The 24,147-nt window shown below is 45.4% G+C and overlaps 1 protein-coding gene across 1 annotated transcript in view; it reads right to left on the bottom strand.

Moving 5' to 3' along the window:
• Nucleotides 1-24,147, bottom strand: part of mtmr12 (myotubularin related protein 12) — a 33,161-nt gene that overhangs the window by 4,875 nt on the left and 4,139 nt on the right. The window contains exons 2-13 of the mRNA XM_071404380.1: nucleotides 20,841-20,898; nucleotides 20,466-20,605; nucleotides 18,663-18,735; nucleotides 18,315-18,451; nucleotides 18,130-18,220; nucleotides 10,354-10,477; nucleotides 10,088-10,163; nucleotides 9,834-9,931; nucleotides 9,431-9,634; nucleotides 8,371-8,441; nucleotides 4,325-4,497; nucleotides 3,876-4,052 (exon numbers count right to left, since the gene is read on the bottom strand). Coding sequence (XP_071260481.1) covers nucleotides 3,876-4,052; nucleotides 4,325-4,497; nucleotides 8,371-8,441; nucleotides 9,431-9,634; nucleotides 9,834-9,931; nucleotides 10,088-10,163; nucleotides 10,354-10,477; nucleotides 18,130-18,220; nucleotides 18,315-18,451; nucleotides 18,663-18,735; nucleotides 20,466-20,605; nucleotides 20,841-20,898 — 1,422 coding nt within the window. The remainder of the gene's footprint in view (nucleotides 1-3,875; nucleotides 4,053-4,324; nucleotides 4,498-8,370; nucleotides 8,442-9,430; nucleotides 9,635-9,833; nucleotides 9,932-10,087; nucleotides 10,164-10,353; nucleotides 10,478-18,129; nucleotides 18,221-18,314; nucleotides 18,452-18,662; nucleotides 18,736-20,465; nucleotides 20,606-20,840; nucleotides 20,899-24,147) is intronic.

Here is a 24,147-nt window from a genome sequence, read left to right as displayed (position 1 = left end):
AGGGTAACGACTAGTCATCTCACTACAGGAAGAGACAAGGCCTGACGTCTAGTCATCTACACTACAGGGTAACACAGCTGGAAGAGACAGGGTCTGACGTCTAGTCATCTACACTACAGGGTAACACAGCTGGAAGAGACAGGGCCTGACGTCTAGTCATCTACACTACAGGAAGAGACAGGGTCTGACGTCTAGTCATCTACACTACAGGAAGAGACAGGGTCTGACGTCTAGTCATCTACACTACAGGAAGAGACAGGGTCTGACGTCTAGTCATCTACACGGGTAACACAGCAGGAAGAGACAGGGTCTGACGTCTAGTCATCTACACTACAGGGTAACACAGCTGGAAGAGACAGGGTCTGACGTCTAGTCATCTACACTACAGGAAGAGACAGGGCCTGACGTCTAGTCATCTACACTACAGGGTAACACAGCAGGAAGAGACAGGGTCTGACGTCTAGTCATCTACACTACAGGGTAACACAGCTGGAAGAGACAGGGTCTGACGTCTAGTCATCTACACTACAGGGTAACACAGCTGGAAGAGACAGGGCCTGACGTCTAGTCATCTACACTACAGGAAGAGACAGGGCCTGACGTCTAGTCATCTACACTACAGGAAGAGACAGGGCCTGACGTCTAGTCATCTACACTACAGGAAGAGACAGGGCCTGACGTCTAGTCATCTACACTACAGGGTAACACAGCTGGAAGAGACAGGGTCTGACGTCTAGTCATCTACACTACAGGAAGAGACAGGGTCTGACGTCTAGTCATCTACACTACAGGGTAACACAGCAGGAAGAGACAGGGTCTGACGTCTAGTCATCTACACTACAGGGTAACACAGCTGGAAGAGACAGGGCCTGACGTCTAGTCATCTACACTACAGGGTAACACAGCAGGAAGAGACAGGGTCTGACGTCTAGTCATCTACACTACAGGGTAACACAGCAGGAAGAGACAGGGTCTGACGTCTAGTCATCTACACTACAGGAAGAGCTGACGTCTAGTCATCTACACTACAGGAAGAGACAGGGCCTGACGTCTAGTCATCTACACTACAGGAAGAGACAGGGCCTGACGTCTAGTCATCTACACTACAGGGTAACACAGCTGGAAGAGACAGGGTCTGACGTCTAGTCATCTACACTACAGGAAGAGACAGGGTCTGACGTCTAGTCATCTACACTACAGGAAGAGACAGGGCCTGACGTCTAGTCATCTACACTACAGGGTAACACAGCTGGAAGAGACAGGGCCTGACGTCTAGTCATCTACACTACAGGAAGAGACAGGGTCTGACGTCTAGTCATCTACACTACAGGAAGAGACAGGGTCTGACGTCTAGTCATCTACACTACAGGAAGAGACAGGGCCTGACGTCTAGTCATCTACACTACAGGAAGAGACAGGGTCTGACGTCTAGTCATCTACACTACAGGGTAACACAGCTGGAAGAGACAGGGTCTGACGTCTAGTCATCTCACACGGGTACACAGCGGAAGAGACAGGGTCTGACGTCTAGTCATCTACACTACAGGAAGAGACAGGGCCTGACGTCTAGTCATCTACACTACAGGGTAACACAGCTGGAAGAGACAGGGCCTGACGTCTAGTCATCTACACTACAGGGTAACACAGCTGGAAGAGACAGGGCCTGACGTCTAGTCATCTACACTACAGGAAGAGACAGGGTCTGACGTCTAGTCATCTACACTACAGGAAGAGACAGGGTCTGACGTCTAGTCATCTACACTACAGGGTAACACAGCTGGAAGAGACAGGGCCTGACGTCTAGTCATCTACACTACAGGAAGAGACAGGGTCTGACGTCTAGTCATCTACACTACAGGGTAACACAGCTGGAAGAGACAGGGTCTGACGTCTAGTCATCTACACTACAGGGTAACACAGCTGGAAGAGACAGGGCCTGACGTCTAGTCATCTACACTACAGGGTAACACAGCTGGAAGAGACAGGGCCTGACGTCTAGTCATCTACACTACAGGAAGAGACAGGGTCTGACGTCTAGTCATCTACACTACAGGAAGAGACAGGGTAGGTCCAACTACAGCAGAGTGGTCTGTAGGTCTAACTACAGCAGAGTGGTCTGTAGGTCTAACTACAGCAGAGTGGTCTGTAGGTCTAACCACAGCAGAGTGGTCTGTAGGTCTAACTACAGCAGAGTGGTCTGTAGGTCTAACCACAGCAGAGTGGTCTGTAGGTCCAACTACAGCAGAGTGGTCTGTAGGTCCAACTACAGCAGAGTGGTCTGTAGGTCTAACCACAGCAGAGTGGTCTGTAGGTCTAACCACAGCAGAGTGGTCTGTAGGTCTAACCATCTAGCAGAGTGGTCTGTAGGTCTAACTACAGCAGAGCCTGACGTCTAGTCAGGTCTACACTACAGCAGAGTGGTCTGTAGGTCCAGACTAGCAGCAGAGTGGTCTGTAGGTCCAACTACAGCAGAGTGGTCTGTAGGTCTAACTACAGCAGAGTGGTCTGTAGGTCTAACCACAGCAGAGTGGTCTGTAGGTCCAACTACAGCAGAGTGGTCTGTAGGTCCAACTACAGCAGAGTGGTCTGTAGGTCCAACTACAGCAGAGTGGTCTGTAGGTCCAACTACAGCAGAGTGGTCTGTAGGTCTAACCACAGCAGAGTGGTCTGTAGGTCTAACTACAGCAGAGTGGTCTGTAGGTCTAACCACAGCAGACAGTGGTCTGTAGGTCTAGCCACAGCAGAGCGGTCTACAGGGCTAACCACAGCTGGGAAGAGACAGTGGTCTGTACGTCTAGCTACATCTGAGCGATCTACAGGTCTAACGCAGCACAGTGGTCTGTACGTCTAGCTACATCTGAGCGATCTACAGGTCTAACCGCAGCACAGTGGTCTGTACGTCTAGTCATCTAGCAGAGTGGTCTACAGGTCTAACGAGAGCAGGGCCTGACGTCTAGTCAGGTCTACACTACAGGAGAGTAGACAGTAGGCCTGACGTAGCAGAGTGGTCTGTAGGTCTACACTACAGCAAGAGACTAGGTGCCTGCAGCGTCTAGTCATCTACAGCTAGAGTGGTCTGTAGGTCCAACTACAGCAGAGTGGTCTGTAGGTCTAACTACAGCAGAGTGGTCTGTAGGTCTAACTACAGCAGAGTGGTCTGTAGGTCCAACTACAGCAGAGTGGTCTGTAGGTCTAACTACAGCAGAGTGGTCTGTAGGTCTAACTACAGCAGAGTGGTCTGTAGGTCTAACTACAGCAGAGTGGTCTGTAGGTCTAACTACAGCAGAGTGGTCTGTAGGTCCAACTACAGCAGAGTGGTCTGTAGGTCTAACTACAGCAGAGTGGTCTGTAGGTCTAACTACAGCAGAGTGGTCTGTAGGTCCAACTACAGCAGAGTGGTCTGTAGGTCTAACTACAGCAGAGTGGTCTGTAGGTCTAACTACAGCAGAGTGGTCTGTAGGTCTAACTACAGCAGAGTGGTCTGTAGGTCTAACTACAGCAGAGTGGTCTGTAGGTCTAACTACAGCAGAGTGGTCTGTAGGTCTAACTACAGCAGAGGTGTGTCTTGTAGGTCTAACTACAGCAGAGTGGTCTGTAGGTCTAACTACAGCAGAGTGGTCTGTAGGTCTAACTACAGCAGAGTGGTCTGTAGGTCTAACTACAGCAGAGTGGTCTGTAGGTCTAACTACAGCAGAGTGGTCTGTAGGTCTAACTACAGCAGAGTGGTCTGTAGGTCTAACTACAGCAGAGTGGTCTTTAGGTCTAACTACAGCAGAGTGGTCTTTAGGTCTAACTACAGCAGAGTGGATTGTAGACAGCCTTGAGAAAACCATACTGTATTGGTAACGTCTGTGTCTGCCTGCGTGTGTCTTTACCCTGAGTATGTTGTCTCTGTGGCTGTCATTGTTAAAGAGGAAGGTGGTGAAGACAGGAACATGGACGCTGTCAGACAGCACGGTCAGGTAGGTCTCGGAGAACTGGAAGGCCGGACCGTGCTGCTGCTGTAGTTGCCACACACTCTCCAGGAAGAGCAGGAACACTGGAGACTGACTCTGAGAGGATGGACACAGGGACACGGTCATCAACACAGTTGTGTTCTTTAAAGGCATAAACCGCAGGTCTCAAAAATCCTTGATTCCCCTACAGTCCTTGATTCTTGAAAATTCCTCACTTTCTCAAAGCTCATTGGAGGAGGATGTCCAGGGGAGGGACATCGGAGCCGTTCCTCCAATAAGCTTTGAGAGGGAGGCGAGGAATCAAGGTTTTGATGGCTAGTTTAATTGTCAGACCACAGAATAAACAAAACAAGACACACGGATCCTACCTCCGCCTTGTCCTTGAGGTGTAGATGGTTGGAGCGATCCAGGAACGCATGTCCTCCTGCCACCCACTCCTTCTGCACCAGACTCTGGAAGCCCAGAAGAGTTCTGTAGTAGGGGTCCAACATCAACTGGACCAGGCTGGAGACCACACAGCACAGGTCTGAACCGCCTTCCTCTGGGAGAATACAATACAACTTAACACCCAGTACAGGCCCTAACCAGCCTCCTCTGATATTATACAATATAGAGGACCCAGTACAGGCCCTAACCAGCCTCCTCTGATATTATACAATATAGAGGACCCAGTACAGGTCCTAACCAGCCTCCTCTGATATTATACAATATAGAGGTAGGACCCAGTACAGGTCCAAACCAGCCTCCTCTGATATTATACAATATAGAGGACCCAGTACAGGTCCTAACCAGCCTCCTCTGGTATTATACAATATAGAGGTAGGACCCAGTACAGGTCCTAACCAGCCTCCTCTGATATTATACAATATAGAGGACCCAGTACAGGTCCTAACCAGCCTCCTCTGATATTATACAATATAGAGGACCCAGTACAGGCCCTAACCAGCCTCCTCTGATATTATACAATATAGAGGTTGGACCCAGTACAGGCCCTAACCAGCCTCCTCTGGTATTATACAATATAGAGGACCCAGTACAGGTCCTAACCAGCCTCCTCTGGTATTATACAATATAGAGGACCCAGTACAATATAGAGGACCCAGTACAGGTCCTAACCAGCCTCCTCTGGTATTATACAATATAGAGGTAGGACCCAGTAACTAACCAGCCTCCTCTGATATTATACAATATAGAGGTAGGACCCAGTACAGGCCCTAACCAGCCTCCTCTGATATTATACAATATAGAGGACCCAGTACAGGTCCTAACCAGCCTCCTCTGGTATTATACAATATAAAGGACCCAGTACAGGCCCTAACCAGCCTCCTCTGATATTATACAATATAGAGGTAGGACCCAGTACAGGTCCTAACCAGCCTCCTCTGGTATTATACAATATAGAGGACCCAGTACAGGTCCAAACCAGCCTCCTCTGATATTATACAATATAGAGGACCCAGTACAGGTCCTAACCAGCCTCCTCTGGTATTATACAATATAGAGGTAGGACCCAGTACAGGTCCTAACCAGCCTCCTCTGATATTATACAATATAGAGGACCCAGTACAGGTCCTAACCAGCCTCCTCTGATATTATACAATATAGAGGACCCAGTACAGGCCCTAACCAGCCTCCTCTGACATTATACAATATAGAGGTTGGACCCAGTACAGGCCCTAACCAGCCTCCTCTGATATTATACAATATAGAGGTAGGACCCAGTACAGGTCCTAACCAGCCTCCTCTGATATTATACAATATAGAGGATCCAGTACAGGCCCTAACCAGCCTCCTCTGGTATTATACAATATAGAGGACCCAGTACAGGTCCTAACCAGCCTCCTCTGGTATTATACAATATAGAGGTAGGACCCAGTAACTAACCAGCCTCCTCTGATATTATACAATATAGAGGTAGGACCCAGTACAGGCCCTAACCAGCCTCCTCTGATATTATACAATATAGAGGACCCAGTACAGGTCCTAACCAGCCTCCTCTGGTATTATACAATATAGAGGACCCAGTACAGGCCCTAACCAGCCTCCTCTGATATTATACAATATAGAGGTAGGACCCAGTACAGGTCCTAACCAGCCTCCTCTGGTATTATACAATATAGAGGACCCAGTACAGGTCCTAACCAGCCTCCTCTGGTATTATACAATATAGAGGACCCAGTACAGGCCCTAACCAGCCTCCTCTGGTATTATACAATATAGAGGACCCAGTACAGGTCCTAACCAGCCTCCTCTGGTATTATACAATATAGAGGACCCAGTACAGGCCCTAACCAGCCTCCTCTGGTATTATACAATATAGAGGACCCAGTACAGGGCCTAACCAGCCTCCCCTGATATTATACAATATAGAGGTAGGACCCAGTACAGGCCCTAACCAGCCTCCTCTGATATTATACAATATAGAGGACCCAGTACAGGTCCTAACCAGCCTCCTCTGGTATTATACAATATAGAGGTAGGACCCAGTACAGGTCTTAACCAGCCTCCTCTGGTATTATAGAGGACCCAGTACAGGCCCTAACCAGCCTCCTCTGGTATTATACAATATAGAGGACCCAGTACAGGTCCTAACCAGCCTCCTCTGATATTATACAATATAGAGGACCCAGTACAGGCCCTAACCAGCCTCCTCTGATATTATACAATATAGAGGACCCAGTACAGGTCTTAACCAGCCTCCTCTGATATTATACAATATAGAGGTAGGACCCAGTACAGGCCCTAACCAGCCTCCTCTGATATTATACAATATAGAGGACCCAGTACAGGTCCTAACCAGCCTCCTCTGGTATTATACAATATAGAGGTAGGACCCAGTACAGGTCTTAACCAGCCTCCTCTGGTATTATAGAGGACCCAGTACAGGCCCTAACCAGCCTCCTCTGATATTATACAATATAGAGGACCCAGTACAGGTCCTAACCAGCCTCCTCTGGTATTATACAATATAGAGGACCCAGTACAGGCCCTAACCAGCCTCCTCTGATATTATACAATATAGAGGTAGGACCCAGTACAGGTCCTAACCAGCCTCCTCTGGTATTATACAATATAGAGGACCCAGTACAGGTCCTAACCAGCCTCCTCTGGTATTATACAATATAGAGGACCCAGTACAGGCCCTAACCAGCCTCCTCTGGTATTATACAATATAGAGGACCCAGTACAGGTCCTAACCAGCCTCCTCTGGTATTATACAATATAGAGGACCCAGTACAGGCCCTAACCAGCCTCCTCTGGTATTATACAATATAGAGGACCCAGTACAGGCCCTAACCAGCCTCCTCTGATATTATACAATATAGAGGACCCAGTACAGGTCTTAACCAGCCTCCTCTGATATTATACAATATAGAGGACCCAGTACAGGCCCTAACCAGCCTCCTCTGATATTATACAATATAGAGGACCCAGTACAGGCCCTAACCAGCCTCCTCTGATATTATACAATATAGAGGACCCAGTACAGGCCCTAACCAGCCTCCTCTGATATTATACAATATAGAGGACCCAGTACAGGCCCTAACCAGCCTCCTCTGATATTATACAATATAGAGGACCCAGTACAGGCCCTAACCAGCCTCCTCTGATATTATACAATATAGAGGACCCAGTACAGGTCTTAACCAGCCTCCTCTGATATTATACAATATAGAGGACCCAGTACAGGCCCTAACCAGCCTCCTCTGATATTATACAATATAGAGGACCCAGTACAGGCCCTAACCAGCCTCCTCTGATATTATACAATATAGAGGACCCAGTACAGGTCCTAACCAGCCTCCTCTGATATTATACAATATAGAGGTAGGACCCAGTACAGGTCCAAACCAGCCTCCTCTGATATTATACAATATAGAGGACCCAGTACAGGTCCTAACCAGCCTCCTCTGATATTATACAATATAGAGGACCCAGTACAGGTCCTAACCAGCCTCCTCTGGAACACAAACACATATTTAAATGGTAGACTCAGCGACATGACGTAGACACAGAAAGTAAACAGCATAGTGGGTCAATTTCTTCAACAACTAAGAGCATTAAAAGCGCGAGGGTCAACTTCTGTTGTTTTGGTGCCCTGGCTACCACACTGTAAACAGCAGATACTGTGTGCGACTGAGGAGCAATGTCTTGCATCATCTCAATATCACCGGTGCCACTCGTGGCAAATGTCATTTAGCTGAGTTTAGCTTCAATTCATTTAAATAGTTTTTATTGAGGATAGTCCACTCAATAACGATTGCCACTGCTCTCCTGAGAGTCATTGTAGGATAAAATGTTCTTAAGTAAAGTAAATATAAAAAATATGTCTAACAAAATGTCAGTACACAGGATCTGTGTGGCCAACCCTTGTCAAATAAAATACAACCTTCCTCAAATAACTGGTCCTTACCCATAATGAGAACATTAGTGTTTTCCTTTTCCAGGCACTCGACTACCTCCACAGCCTTCTGGAGACACTGTCTGCAACACACAAGACATTGGCTCTCCGCGTGAGACAAGACATTGGCTCTCCGCGTGAGACAAGACATTGGCGTGAGACAAGACATTGGCTCGCCGCGTGATACAAGACATTGGCTCTCTGCGTGAGACAAGATCCTAAACAAATACACTCAGTGGCCATTTTATTAGGCACACCCATCTAGTACCGAGTCAGACCCCCCCCTGTCTCCAGAACAGTCTGAATTCTTCGGGAGTATGGATTCTACAAGGTATGGCATTCTAAAACATTTCTCAATTGGTATCAAGGGACCTAACTTCAGCCAGGAAAACATTCCCCACACCACCGCCATCGGTGACACCAGGCAGGATGGGTCCATGCACGCCAAATCCAGACTCTGCCATCAGAATGATGCAACAGGAACCGGGATTCGTCAGACCAGGAATTTTTTTTCCACTCCTCAAATGTCCAGCGTTGGTGATGGCGTGTCCACTGGAGCCGTTTCTTCTCGTCTTTAGCTGATAGGACGGGAACCCCGGTGTGGTCGTCTGCTGCCATAGCCAATCAGTGACAAGGACCGACGAGTTGTGCGTTCCTGGATGCTGTTCTGCACACCACTGTTGTACTGCATTTGTGGCCCGCCTGTTAGGTTGCACCATTCTTGCTATTCTCCTTCGACTTCTGTCATCAACGAGCAGTTCCCCCCCCCCCCGTTCTCCGTAAACCCGAGACACTGTCGTGCGTCGAAAGCCCAGGAGGCCGTTCGTTTCTGAGATAATGGAACCCCGCACGCCTGGCACCGACGATCATACCACACTCAACGTCGCTTAGGGTCACTAGTTTCGCCCATTCTATCGTTCAACCGAACAGTAACTGTTTTATATAGCAAGCCACGGCCACCTGGCTCACTGTCTGGAGCAGCGAACGGGGTGGTGTACCTAATAAACTGGCCACTGAGTGAACATTGTAAAAAACACTGGACAAATAGTAGTTAGGTTTTTCAAAATCTCACCTGATGATGTCCAGCCATCCACAGTTGTCAAGTGAGGAGAACCATTTCATATCAGACATCCAGAACTCTGTTGTATTGTCGATGAGGAAGAACTGTTTGAACTTGTTGTAAGACAACAGGATGTCCTGAACGGCGGGAAGTGTGTCGGACAGGTCTTCTGTCTTCACTGAGTACAGGTGGTTGTGAGCCACTGCCGTCAACATTCTGCAACACACCTCACAGTGTTACACAAAAGTCGGTACATTATTTTATTTTTTTATGTAAAAAAAAAAAAAGGGGGGGATCTACGGACTGGAAAAAGGTCATAGTCACAACTTTTATAAAATCAGTACATATAAAAGCATTCATCAAAAACACAGACAATACTCAAATATGATGTAACCAATATCAGGATGTCTTTTACTTCTCCATGTAGGTTTGTGGGACGTTGTCCTCTTGTACCAGGGGTATAGAGGCGGCTTTAAACAAGGCACAGCCGCTATGATGAGACCAGCACCACATCTGAAAAACAGACATCAAATACATTCATTTATTTGTATATTGACCCATACAGAAAGTGAAGAGTTACGGGTCCTATAATTAAAATGAGATATTCAATTTAAATCAAGTACCAGACACAAAACGACTTTTAAAAAATTAAATAAAAAAAACACATACCGGTAATCCCTTTCCCTGGTACTTAGTCAAGTCTTCGTCCGAGACGTTTGATGGGACTATAAAAAACTGAGGCAACCTGCAGGAAATAGACGTGTAGCTTTGGTTTACTCATAACATGATAAAACAGGAAACAGAGGACTCCAAGATAACTACAGAGTACTTCAACCAACATGTTGTTTAGGATGCAATGTCTTGATATGTAAACTAGCATGTTACAGCCGTTATATTGCGTACGGCATTGGTCAGACTTAAAAAAATGGCCGTACTTTGGAGAGAGCTCAAAGTTGCTGTTCTCCGAGACCACTCTACAGTTTCCTTTAGTTCTCTTCATGTCCTGAATCCAGTCCTCCACGGAGTCAAACATCACAGTCTGCTTTTTCCTCTGCACCTCTGGAAAACACAAAGGTACTGTCATTTCCAATGCCCACCCTCCTCACGGTGTGAACAGGCCATAGAAATGCTGTCTATGTAATCTTCACTTCTCTCTGTATCTCTGGAAAACACAAAAAGGCAGTGTTACTTACAATGGCTCTCTACAGATCTGTGAATACATCTGTATTAGTCATCGTCATGGTTTCCGGTCAACATTCTACATTGACGTTATTTTTTTTTTTGATCGTCTCATCGCTGCAACTCCCCAACGGTCTCGGAGTTGACCTGCCAAAACGCGCTTCTTAACACCCGCCCGCTTAACCCCGGAAGCTAGCCAGGTTAGAGAACGATGAGCCAAGTAAAATCCCCCCCCCCCCTCTCGGGCCAAACCCGGACGACGCTGGGCCAATTGTGCGCCGCCCTATGGGACTCCCGATCACAGCCGATTGTGATACAGCCTGGGTGTGTAGTACCGCCTCTAGCGCTGCGATGCCTTAGACCCCTGTGCCACTCGGGAGGCCTTGTGCGTAGACATTCTGTCACAGTTTGGTGATAATGACATGGCAGTGGTAAGACAGCATGAACAGAGCTCTGAGTTTTTCCTTTTTAATTGCTAACATGCATTGGTCAAAACTCTACACACAGTCGGCGAAACAGAAGTGTAAGTGGACCAAACTGTGAATAATTTTTTCAATTGCTTTCACACAAAATGCATTCAAATGACCACATTCTCCGAAATCCATGAACTCTTTTCTCATTCACACTCCGCCACCTGCAAAACTATATATTTGCAGCATGCTGGCACACTGTGCTGGCAAATGCTGGCTCACTGTTTTCCAAAACTGTTAAAAACAGAACGATGGTAAATGTCGTGCATTTCTGCAGTAACCAGATTGAAACATATAGAAAAGCTCAGCAGAATATTTCATCATTCCAAACACAGCTCATTGCAATTTCAGCTGAAAGCCGACCCACGAGTCCTGTTTTTAGTCTCGTTACCAAACCGACGAAAAGAGGACGGCTTCGGGAATGATTTAGTTTGGAAACATGGATCGAGGAAGACAGGTTGGTGGGGAAAGAAGAGTATTTATTTTGCTCCTTTGCACCCCATTATTTCTATTTCTACTTTGCACACTCATCTACTGTCAAATCTACCATTCCAGTGTTTTACTTGCTATATTGTATTTACTTCGCCACCATGGCCTTTTTTTGCCTTCACCTCCCTTATCTCACCTCATTTGCTCACATTGTATATAGATTTATTTTTCTACTGTATTTTTGACTGTATGTTTGATTTACTCCATGTGTAACTCTGTGTTGTTGTCTGTGTCGAACTGCTTTGCTTTATCTTGGCCAGGTCGCAGTTGTAAATGAGAACTTGTTCTCAACTTGCCTACCTGGTTAAATAAAGGTGAAATAAAATAAATAAAATATTACAGTACAATACAGTATGTTCACATTTTTACATGTACTGACATTGAAATATATTGATTGTTTTGTGTTTTTCAGTAGGATCCAAAAGGTTGCCTCTCACAGGAAGGAGAGGCAGAATATTATCAGATTCGCAGGAAATTGCCATGGTTGCCATGGTAATTGGCAACAATGGCAATAAAACTGCAGGAAATTCGGGACAGAGTGCTGGCAGACAATATCACTTCTGGGAATGTGAATACGGTCAGCACAATGACAATGGCCAGAGTCCCAGAGAAACATAAAACAAGGATGAAGCAGTTGTACCCTTGGAGAGAAACGGTGAATGTGAGAAAGAAGTCCGGTATCAATATGTCCAGGTAAGATGTTTGTTCAACAACCAAACAGGGTACATACACAGCTATGCATAATGTAAAGTACTGTAAAACTGTGGACTTCCTGTATTTTACAGAGTAATGGAGATGGAAGCCAGGCAAACTGCACATACATTCATCTTTGTGGATGAAGCTGGATTCAACCTGGCAAAAACACACCGCGGGGGAAGAAATGTGATTGGACAGAGAGCAACCGTGGATGTCCCAGGCCAGAGAGGAGCTAACATCACAATGTGTGCAGCACTGGCCAATGATGGTTTGCTGTGACACAAACCACTCATTGGTCCCTACAATACAGAGAGGCTCATTTCTTTTCTGGATGACCTGCACAATCAACTTGTGAATGTAACAGTATAACTTTACGTCCGTCCCCTCGCCCCGACCCGGGCGCGAACCAAGGACCCTCTGCACACAACAACAGTCACCCACGAAGCATCGTTACCCATCGCTCCACAAAGGCCGCGGCCCTTGCAGAGCAAGGGGAACCACTACTTCAAGGTCTCAGAGCGAGTGACGTCACCGATTGAAACACTATTAGCGCGCACCACCGCTAACTAGCTAGCCATTTCACATCCGTTACACCAGCGGAGGAGAGAGGGGAGAGAAACTCCCCTACCTTCGTTGTTGTGTGGGATAACGTGGCATTCCACCACTCTGCTGCAGTCACAGACTGGTTTACTACACATCCCAGGATGTCAGTACTATTCCTGCCTCCATACTCCCCCTTCCTGAACCCCATAGAGGAGTTTCTCTCTGCGTGGAGGTGGAAGGTTTATGACCACCATCCACATGACCAGATGTCCTTACTGGAGGCCATGAATGCGGAGGGTGTGGAGACACTTCTCCTGAAGACTTCCAGGGTTGGATTAGGCCTTCCAGAAGATACTTTCCAAGATGCATCGCCAGAGAAGACATAAGACGTGATGTTGATGAAAACTTGTGGCCAAATGCAGGAGAGAGGGAGAGCTAGAACCCTCACAGGGAGAGCTAGAACCCTCACGGTACTGTACGAGTGATTATACATGTTGATGAGAACTAGAACCCTCACAGTACTGTACAGTATGAGTGTTTATACATGATGAGAACCAGATCCCTCACAGTACTGTACAGTATGAGTGATTATACTATACATGTTGATGAGAACTAGAACCCTCACAGTACTGTACAGTATGAGTGTTTATACATGATGAGAACCAGATCCCTCACAGTACTGTACAGTATGAGTGATTATACTATACATGTTGATGATAACTAGAACCCTCACAGTACTGTACAGTATGAGTGATTATACTATACATGATGATAACTAGAACCCTCACAGTACTGTACAGTATGAGTGATTATACTATACATGTTGATGAGAACCAGATCCCTCACAGTACTGTACAGTACGAGTGTTATACATGTTGATGAGAACTAGAACCCTCACAGTACTGTACGAGTGATTATACATGTTGATAATGTTTTTTTGTAATTATTATTGCAGTCCTGGAATTTCAGGAATTCATTTTTGGTTTTTCACAAGTAAATTACCATATGCAAAGATATATACACTGCTCAAAAAAATAAAGGGAACACTAAAATAACACATCCTAGATCTGAATGAATGAAATATTCTTATTAAATACTTTTCTTCTTTACATAGTTGAATGTGCTGACAACAAAATCACACAAAAATGATCAATGGAAATCAAATTTATCAACCCATGGAGGTCTGGATTTGGAGTCACACTCAAAAGTAAAGTGGAAAACCACACTACAGGCTGATCCAACTTTGATGTAATGTCCTTAAAACAAGTCAAAATGAGGCTCAGTAGTGTGTGTGGCCTCCACGTGCCTGTATGACCTCCCTACAACGCCTGGGCATGCTCCTGATGAGGTGGCGGATGGTCTCCTGAGGGATCTCCTCCCAGACCTGGACTAAAGCATCCGCCAACTCCTGGATAGTCTGTGGTGCAACGTGGCGTTGGTGGATGGAGCGAGACATGATGTCCCAGATGTGCTCAATTGGATTCAGGTCTGGGGAACGGGCGGGCCAGTCCATCGCATCAATGCCTTCCTCTTGCAGGAACTGCTGACACACTCCAGCCACATGAGGTCTAGCATTGTCTTGCATTAGGAGGAACCCAGGGCCAACCGCACCAGCATATGGTCTCACAAGGGGTCTGAGGATCTCATCTCGGTACCTAATGGCAGTCAGACTACCTCTGGCGAGCACATGGAGGGCTGTGCGGCCCCCCAAAGAAATGCCACCCCATGACTGACCCACCGCCAAACCGGTCATGCTGGAGGATGTTGCAGGCAGCAGAACGTTCTCCACGGCGTCTCCAGACTCTGTCACATCTGTCACATGTGCTCAGTGTGAACCTGCTTTCATCTGTGAAGAGCACAGGGCGCCAGTGGCGAATTTGCCAATCTTGGTGTTCTCTGGCAAATGCCAAACATCCTGCACGGTGTTGGGCTGTAAGCACAACCCCCACCTGTGGACGTCGGGCCACTAGAGTGAAAGCACTGCCAGCATTCAAAAGTGACCAAAACATCAGCCAGGAAGCATAGGAACTGAGAAGTGGTCTGTGGTCACCACCTGCAGAACCACTCCTTTATTGGGGGTGTCTTGCTAATTGCCTATAATTTCCACCTTTTGTCTATTCCATTTGCACAACAGCATGTGAAATTTATTGTCAATCAGTGTTGCTTCCTAAGTGGACAGTTTGATTTCACAGAAGTGTGATTGACTTGGAGTTACATTGTGTTGTTTAAGTGTTCCCTTTATTTTTTTGAGCAGTGTATATAAAAATAAAAATAAAGTCTATTGAATCAAATTGCTGCATTTCTGATTCATTCTTGTTACATATACTTTAGTACAGTCAATAAAGTAAAAAGGTGTTATTCTTATTCTATAATGAAATACTGATTTATGTGAAAAATAATACAAACTTCAAAGAGAAAAGTTCCTCATTTATGTAATGCTGCCTGCTGTCAGTGTTTTTCATGTCGGTGTGTTATGAGAGACAATGTTATGCTTTCTGAGTGAGAACTGTTGCCAGTGTTTTGGTCCAACGAGCTTATTTTGAGACACGTATGAAGTGTTTTGGTGGTTTGAGTGAGTTTTGAGGTGAGATGAACTGTTTGGCCAAGATGCATGTTGGTAACGCAGACTGTGTGAAGATTGAACAAAAACGCTTGTTAGCAATTTAACAAAAACTGTAATACAAGCCCTGTCTGGGGCATGCAGGCTAGCAGATCTGTGTGTTAATACCAGCCCTGTCTGGGGCATGCAGGCTAGCAGATCTGTGTGTTAATACCAGCCCTGTCTGGGGCATGCAGGCTAGCAGATCTGTGTGTTAATACCAGCCCTGTCTGGGGCATGCAGGCTAGCAGATCTGTGTGTTAATACCAGCCCTGTCTGGGGCATGCAGGCTAGCAGATCTGTGTGTTAATACCAGCCCTGTCAAGTCACCGCTCTGTGAACATGCGGCAAGCAATGAGAGGAGACAGAGAGAGACAGGAATTTAACATCACACTAAACAATGTTGTGGGACAGCTTCATAGCTGCTAGCCATACTCTCTGTCAATGCAAGTTACCAGTCCATGACCACAAGGAAGAGAGAGGAGAGACCCTGACAGAGAAGCTTTGAGGAATGTCTCCCGGTGGCGCAGTGGTCCAGGGCACTGCATCGCAGTGCTAGCTGCGCCACCAGAGTCTCTGGGTTCACACCCAGGCTGGGCTGGGTTCCCACAACCGGGAGATCCGTGGGACAATTGGCATAGCGTCGTCCGGGTTAGGGAGGGTTTGGCCGGTAGGGAGGGTTTGGCCGGTAGGGATATCCTTGTCTCAGTATGTAAAAATGTAATAAAATGTATGCACTCTACTGTAAGTCACTCTGGATAAGAGCATCTGCTAAATGACTAAAATGTAAATGTGATGAATGTCACAGCAGACATCTCTTGGCCCCAGTGCTGGCCGGGACAGACAGACAAAGGCCCTGTGAAGTCCTGCCTGACGACGAGAGGGAATGTGACAGTGGGTCACTACAGGGATCCTTCATCACACTAACAGCTCTGTAAAGAGCCCTCCTCCCGTCTGTTAGGGCTGGAACCCATCACGGGTAACCATGGTAACACCCCCACATTCCAGAAAGCTGCTTTGGGCTTCTCTCACTACCTCAGCCTTCTGCTCACAGAAAATACGCAGAAATATTACTGAGAGACAACTAGAACTGAGGTTTCCACACATTTTCTTTTTTGTGGAGACACATCAGGACATTCACTATAGCTACCTGGCTACGAGGTGTTCTCTACAGTAACTATAGCTACCCGGATACGAGGTGTTCTCTACAGTAACTATAGCTACCCGGATACGAGGTGTCCTCTACAGTAACTATAGCTACCCGGATACGAGGTGTCCTCTACAGTAACTATAGCTACCCGGATACGAGGTGTCCTCTACAGTAACTATAGCTGCCCGGATACGAGGTGTTCTCTACAGTAACTATAGCTACGAGGTGTTCTCTACAGTAACTATAGCTACCCGGATACGAGGTGTTCTCGACAGTAACTATAGCTACCCGGATACGAGGTGTTCTCGACAGTAACTATAGCTACCCGGATACGAGGTGTTCTCTACAGTAACTATAGCTACCTGGATACGAGGTGTTCTCTACAGTAACTATAGCTACCTGGATACGAGGTGTTCTCTACAGTAACTATAGCTACCTGGATACGAGGTGTTCTCTACAGTAACTATAGCTACCTGGATACGAGGTGTTCTCTACAGTAACTATAGCTACCTGGATACGAGGTGTTCTCTACAGTAACTATAGCTACCTGGATACGAGGTGTTCTCTACAGTAACTATAGCTACCTGGATACGAGGTGTTCTCTACAGTAACTATAGCTACCTGGATACGAGGTGTTCTCTACAGTAACTATAGCTACCTGGATACGAGGTGTTCTCTACAGTAACTATAGCTACCTGGATACGAGGTGTTCTCTACAGTAACTATAGCTACCTGGATACGAGGTGTTCTCTACAGTAACTATAGCTACCTGGATACGAGGTGTTCTCTACAGTAACTATAGCTACCTGGATACGAGGTGTTCTCTACAGTAACTATAGCTACCTGGATACGAGGTGTTCTCTACAGTAACTATAGCTACCTGGATACGAGGTGTTCTCGACAGTAACTATAGCTACCTGGATACGAGGTGTTCTCGACAGTAACTATAGCTACCTGGATACGAGGTGTTCTCGACAGTAACTATAGCTACCTGGATACGAGGTGTTCTCGACAGTAACTATAGCTACCTGGATACGAGGTGTTCTCTACAGTAACTATAGCTACCTGGATACGAGGTGTTCTCTACAGTAACTATAGCTACCTGGATACGAGGTGTTCTCTACAGTAACTATAGCTACCTGGATACGAGGTGTTCTCTACAGTAACTATAGCTACCTGGATACGAGGTGTTCTTCTACAGTAACTATAGCTACCTGGATACGAGGTGTTCTCTACAGTAACTATAGCTACCTGGATATGAGGTGTTCTCTACAGTAACTATAGCTACCTGGATATGAGGTGTTCTCTACAGTAACTATAGCTACCTGGATACGAGGTGTTCTCTACAGTAACTATAGCTACCTGGATACGAGGTGTTCTCTACAGTAACTATAGCTACCTGGATACGAGGTGTTCTTCTACAGTAACTATAGCTACCTGGATACGAGGTGTTCTCTACAGTAACTATAGCTACCTGGATATGAGGTGTTCTCTACAGTAACTATAGCTACCTGGATACGAGGTGTTCTCTACAGTAACTATAGCTACCTGGATACGAGGTGTTCTCTACAGTAACTATAGCTACCTGGATACGAGGTGTTCTCGCAGTAGGAGAAGGCAAAGAGACATCTCAGGGACTTGGGCTCCAGACAATGGTGGACAATCCCTTGGAAAATCTAACAAGGGGAGACAAAGCATGTTTCCAATCAATCAATCAACCAACCAAGATATAATACATTTGTGATTTTTTTTGTAAGCCAGGAGCTCCACCTTTTTGGCATCTTCCTCTTTAGAGAAGGACAGAGAGAACTGAAACACCCGCAGGTCTTTACAGTGGATGATCATTTTAGATGGATACTTGTTTTTCACCAGGCCTCCCGTTATCAGCTTCTTCTTCTCTTCATAACCTGAAGACACAAAATTGATCAAGACACCAGTGATATTCTTTCAAAAAAAGGCAGAAGAAAAAAAAAAAAAAAAATAATCTATTCATTCCAAGACTTTAAATGACTGGTCAACACTGAATTACAAAATGAATGAAGACTGGAAGAAAACTATGAAATATCCAAATCTACATGAAACAAAACAATGTAGAACCAGTATTTCAGTAAGCTGTACCTCCATAGATGTTATCCACACACGAAAGAGGGATGTCATTTTCACCGTAGAGCTTATTTTTGAAGAGCTGTCCCTATGTAAAGGAAGAACATGATTATATATATATATCTCCATTCAGACACTTCCAAGGATAAACAAGTCTGAACTCTAATCAAAACCAACATGAGTCACATACTCAGTTCCTCAAATGGCTTCTGTAATAAAGAAAGTGTGTGTGTGTTTACTTTCTCTCATCGGAGTAGTTCCTCATTCACCATCTGAGTGTGTATTTCGTATTTTATTATAGATCCTCATTGCCTGCTGACAAGGCAGCAGCTACACTTCCTGGGGTCCAGAAAAATGTATTTAAAACATTACAATATATTTCACAGACTGTGTGCCCTCAGGCAACTACTCCACCACTACCACATATATACAGTACAAAACCCATGTGTACGTGTGTGTGTGTGTAGTGGGTATGCTATCGTGTGTGTGTTGCTTCACAGTCGCAGTTGTTCCATACGTTTTAAAAAATATATAAATTTTACTGCTTGCATCAGTTACTTGATGTGTCTAGTTCAGAGGAACTGCCCACAGGGTGGTAATGAGAAGAGCCATTAGTCTGGATCTCCGGAGTCCGATCTCCGATGAGACATCCTCTCCCTGAACTGGTCTTAATACCTCTTGACGCTAGGGGTCAGAATTTTTTTTTTTCTTCTTAAAAATATCGTTCCCAAGGTAAACGGACATTTTCTCTGGCCCAGATCGTAGAATATTCATATAATTTTCAGATTAGGATAGAAAACACTCCAAAGTTTCCAAAACTGTCAAAATATTGTCTGTGAGTATAACAAAACGTATTCTGCAGACGAAAACCTGAGAAAATATAACCCGGAAGTGATATATATATATTTTTTATCTGTGTTTCCTGGACTGTCTATCCTCCATTTAAAGGGGTATCAACCAGATTCCTTTTCCAATGGCTTCCTCAGGCTGTGACCAGGCTTTAGACATAGTTTCAGGCTTTTATTTAGAAAAATGAGCGAGATGTTTCAAAAGAGGTCAGGTGTCCTCTGAATAGTTCCTGCGCGCGAGAGAGGGGCTCCCCATTTCCCTCTTAAATAATAGGTTATGGTCCGGTTGAAATATTATCGATTATGTTTGTTAAAAACAACCTGAGGATTGATTATAAAAAACATTTGACATGTTTCTACGACCATTACGGATACTTTTTGGAATTTGTCAAACGGAACAAGGCTGTAGTTCTCAACATAACGCACAACCCAAATGGAATTTTTTTGTGATAAAAGTAATATTTATCGAACCAAAAATAATTGTGTAACTGGGAGTCTCGTGAGTGGAAACATCCGAAGATTATCAGAGGTAAGCGATTCATTTTATTGCTTTTCTGACTTTTGTGACCATGCTAATTTGGGGCTAGCTGTTCTAGCATGGATTGCTACACTCACAAAAGCTTGGATTTATTTCGCTGTAAAGTATATTTTAAAAATCTGACACGATAGGTGGATTAACAACAAGCTAAGCTGTGTTTTGGTATATTTCACTTGTGATTGCATGACTATAAATATTTTTAGTAATATTTATGCATTTGGCGCCCTGCAATTCTAACGGTTGTTTAGGAAAGTGATCCCGTAAAAGGGATCCGTAGCGCAGAGAAGTTTTAAAGAACCGGAGAGAAGCGGACAGCAAATTCAACAACACCCATTGATACAAGTTAAAAACAACTATTGAGACGCACCAAATCGGTCCATGATGAAGTGACCTATCAAACTGTCCGTTATTCAACGTGACGGCGGTCCTCACCGTCTCCTCAGTCGGCGCCTCGTCGCTGACAAAGGACACTCGGAAGTTGGTGCAGAGCAGCGCCCCGAAGACGCCTCGCTGTGACAGGTCATCCTGAGTGTATTTCAACACTGTGCTGGCACTGCAGAACACCACCTCACCTGGAGATGGTACACAGACAGGAGACAGACGACACAGGAGACAGATGACACAGGAGACAGACGACAGACGACACAGGAGACAGACGACACAGGAGACAGACGACACAGGAGACAAACAGACAGGAGACAAACAGACAGACGACAGGAAAGTTGAGCAAATCAACTTGATGCCAAATGTTTCAATCATGGAAGAAACTCCATGTTCTGGAGAGAGGCGGAACGTTTCCAGATGCACCTGGTAACAAGTCTGGATGTTTCTCTTTTCTGGAGGGCTCCTTCTCCGACTTGATTTCCTGTTTGAAACGACGACAAAAACAGTCATATTATCACTTCACTACCTCAATGATGTTCAAATATAAGAAAACAAACTAAATCACTCATTCAAAAGGACTTCCTGTAACATATACAAATTTACCAGGAGAATGAGAAAGCCAAAATGTGATGACATGTTTTCATGTTATTTTCTCTTGACAACAAACAGGGTAGTCTGGATTTGAAATTCCTTCCAGCTAGCTTCTGTGTAAAGCTGTGACCATAGCCAAGGCTCGTTGTAAAGCTGTGACCATATTAGAGGTCGACCGATTATGATTTTTCAACGCCGATACCGATAATTGGAGGACCAAAAAAAGCCGATACCGATTAATCGGCCGATTTTTTTAAATGTATTTGTAATAATGACAATTACAACAATAATGAATGAACACTTATTTTAACTTAATATAATACATCAATAAAATCAATTTAGTCTCAAATAAATAATGAAACATGTTCAATTTGGTTTAAATAATGCAAAAACAAAGTGTTGGAGAAGAAAGTAAAAGTGCAATATGTGCCATGTAAGAAAGCTAACGTTTAAGTTCCTTGCTCAGAACGTATCAAAGCTGGTGGTTCCTTTTAACATGAGTCTTCAATATTCCCAGGTAAGAAGTTTTAGGTTGTAGTTATTATAGGAATTATAGGACTATTTCTCTCTATACGATTTGTATTTCATATACCTTTGACTATTGGATGTTCTTATAGGCACTTTAGTATTGCCAGTGTAACAGTATAGCTTCCATCCCTCTCCTCGCCGCTACCTGGGCTCGAACCAGGAACACATCGACAGCAGCCACCCTCGAAGCAGCGTTACCCATGCAGAGCAAGGGGAACAACTACTCCAAGTCTCAGAGCGAGTGACGTTTGAAAAGCTATTAGCGCGCACCCCGCTAACTAGCTAGCCATTTCACATCGGTTACACCAGCCTAATCTCGGGAGTTGATAGGCTTGAAGTCATAAACAGCGCAATGCTTGAAGCACAACGAAGAGCTGCTGGCAAAACGCAGGAAAGTGCTGTTTGAATGAATGCTTACGAGCCTGCTGCTGCCTACCATCGCTCAGTCAGACTGCTCTATCAAACCATAGACTTAGTTATAACATAATAACACACAGAAATACGAGCCTTTGGTCATTAATATGGTCGAATCCGGAAACTATCATCTCGAAAACAAAACGTTTATTCTTTCAGTGAAATACGGAACCGTTCCGTATTTTATCTAACGGGTGGCATCCATAAGTCAAAATATTTCTGTTACATTGCACAACCTTCAATGTTATGTCATAATTCCGTAAAATTCTGGCAAATTAGTTCGCAACGAGCCAGGCGGCCCAAGCTGTTGCATATACCCTGACTCTGCGTGCAATGAACGCAAGAGAAGTGACACAATTTTACCTGCTTAATATTGCCTGCTAACCTGGATTTCTTTTTAGCTAAATATGCAGGTTTAAAAATATATACTTCTATGTATTGATTTCAAGAAAGGCATTGATGTTTATGGTTAGGTACAGTCGTGCAACGATTGTGCTTTTTTCACAAATGTGCTTTTGTTAAATCATCCCCAGTTTGGCGAAGTTGGCTGTCTTTGTTAGGAAGAAATAGTCTTCACACAGTTCGCAAAGAGCCAGGCGGCCCAAACTGCTGCATATACCCTGATTCTGTTGCAAGAGAAGTGACACAATTTCCCTGGTTAAAATAAATTCATGTTAGCAGGCAATATTAACTAAATATGCAGGTTTAAAAATACACTGCTCAAAAAAATTAAGGGAACACTAAAATAACACATCCTATATCTGAATGAATGAAATATTCTTAAATACTTTTTTCTTTACATAGTTGAATGTGCTGACAACAAAATCACACAAAAATGATCAATGGAAATCAAATTTATCAACCCATGGAGGTCTGGATTTGGAGTCACACTCAAAAGTAAAGTGGAAAACCACACTACAGGCTGATCCAACTTTGATGTAATGTCCTTAAAACAAGTCAAAATGAGGCTCAGTAGTGTGTGTGGCCTCCACGTGCCTGTATGACCTCCCTACAACGCCTGGGCATGCTCCTGATGAGGTGGCGGATGGTCTCCTGAGGGATCTCCTCCCAGACCTGGACTAAAGCATCCGCCAACTCCTGGACAGTCTGTGGTGCAACGTGGCGTTGGTGGATGGAGCGAGACATGATGTCCCAGATGTGCTCAATTGGATTCAGGTCTGGGGAACGGGCGGGCCAGTCCATAGCATCAATGCCTTCCTCTTGCAGGAACTGCTGACACACTCCAGCCACATGAGGTCTAGCATTGTCTTGCATTAGGAGGAACCCAGGGCCAACCGCACCAGCATATGGTCTCACAAGGGGTCTGATGATCTCATCTCAGTACCTAATGGCAGTCAGACTACCTCTGGCGAGCACATGGAGGGCTGTGCGGCCCCCCAAAGAAATGCCACCCCATGACTGACCCACCGCCAAACCGGTCATGCTGGAGGATGTTGCAGGCAGCAGAACGTTATCCACGGCGTCTCCAGACTCTGTCACGTCTGTCACATGTGCTCAATGTGAACCTGCTTTCATCTGTGAAGAGCACAGGGCGCCAGTGGCGAATTTGCCAATCTTGGTGTTCTCTGGCAAATGCCAAACGTCCTGCACGGTGTTGGGCTGTAAGCACAACCCCCACCTGTGGACGTCGGGCCCTCATACCACCCTCATGGAGTCTGTTTCTGACCGTTTGAGCAGACACATGCACATTTGTGGCCTGCTGGAGGTCATTTTGCAGGGCTCTGGCAGTGCTCCACCTGCTCCTCCTTGCACAAAGGCAGAGGTAGCGGTCCTGCTGCTGGGTTGTTGCCCTCCTACGGCCTCATCCACGTCTCCTGATGTACTGGCCTGTCTCCTGGTAGCGCCTCCATGCTCTGGACACTACACTGACAGACACAGCAAACCTTCTTGCCACAGCTCGCATTGATGTGCCATCCTGGATGAGCTGCACTACCTGAGCCACTTGTGTGGGTTGTAGACTCCGTCTCATGCTACCACTAGAGTGAAAGCACCGCCAGCATTCAAAAGTGACCAAAACATCAGCCAGGAAGCATAGGAACTGAGAAGTGGTCTGTGGTCACCACCTGCAGAACCACTCCTTTATTGGGGGTGTCTTGCCAATTGCCTATAATTTCAACCTTTTGTCTATTCCATTTCAAATCAAATCAAATTTTATTAGTCACATACACATGGTTAG

The sequence above is a fragment of the Salvelinus alpinus genome, chromosome 5 (assembly GCF_045679555.1).
Source record: "Salvelinus alpinus chromosome 5, SLU_Salpinus.1, whole genome shotgun sequence".
NCBI lineage: Eukaryota > Metazoa > Chordata > Actinopteri > Salmoniformes > Salmonidae > Salvelinus > Salvelinus alpinus.
The sequence above is the reverse complement of the archived record's forward strand: the minus strand, read 5'-3'. Positions and strand labels throughout refer to the sequence as shown.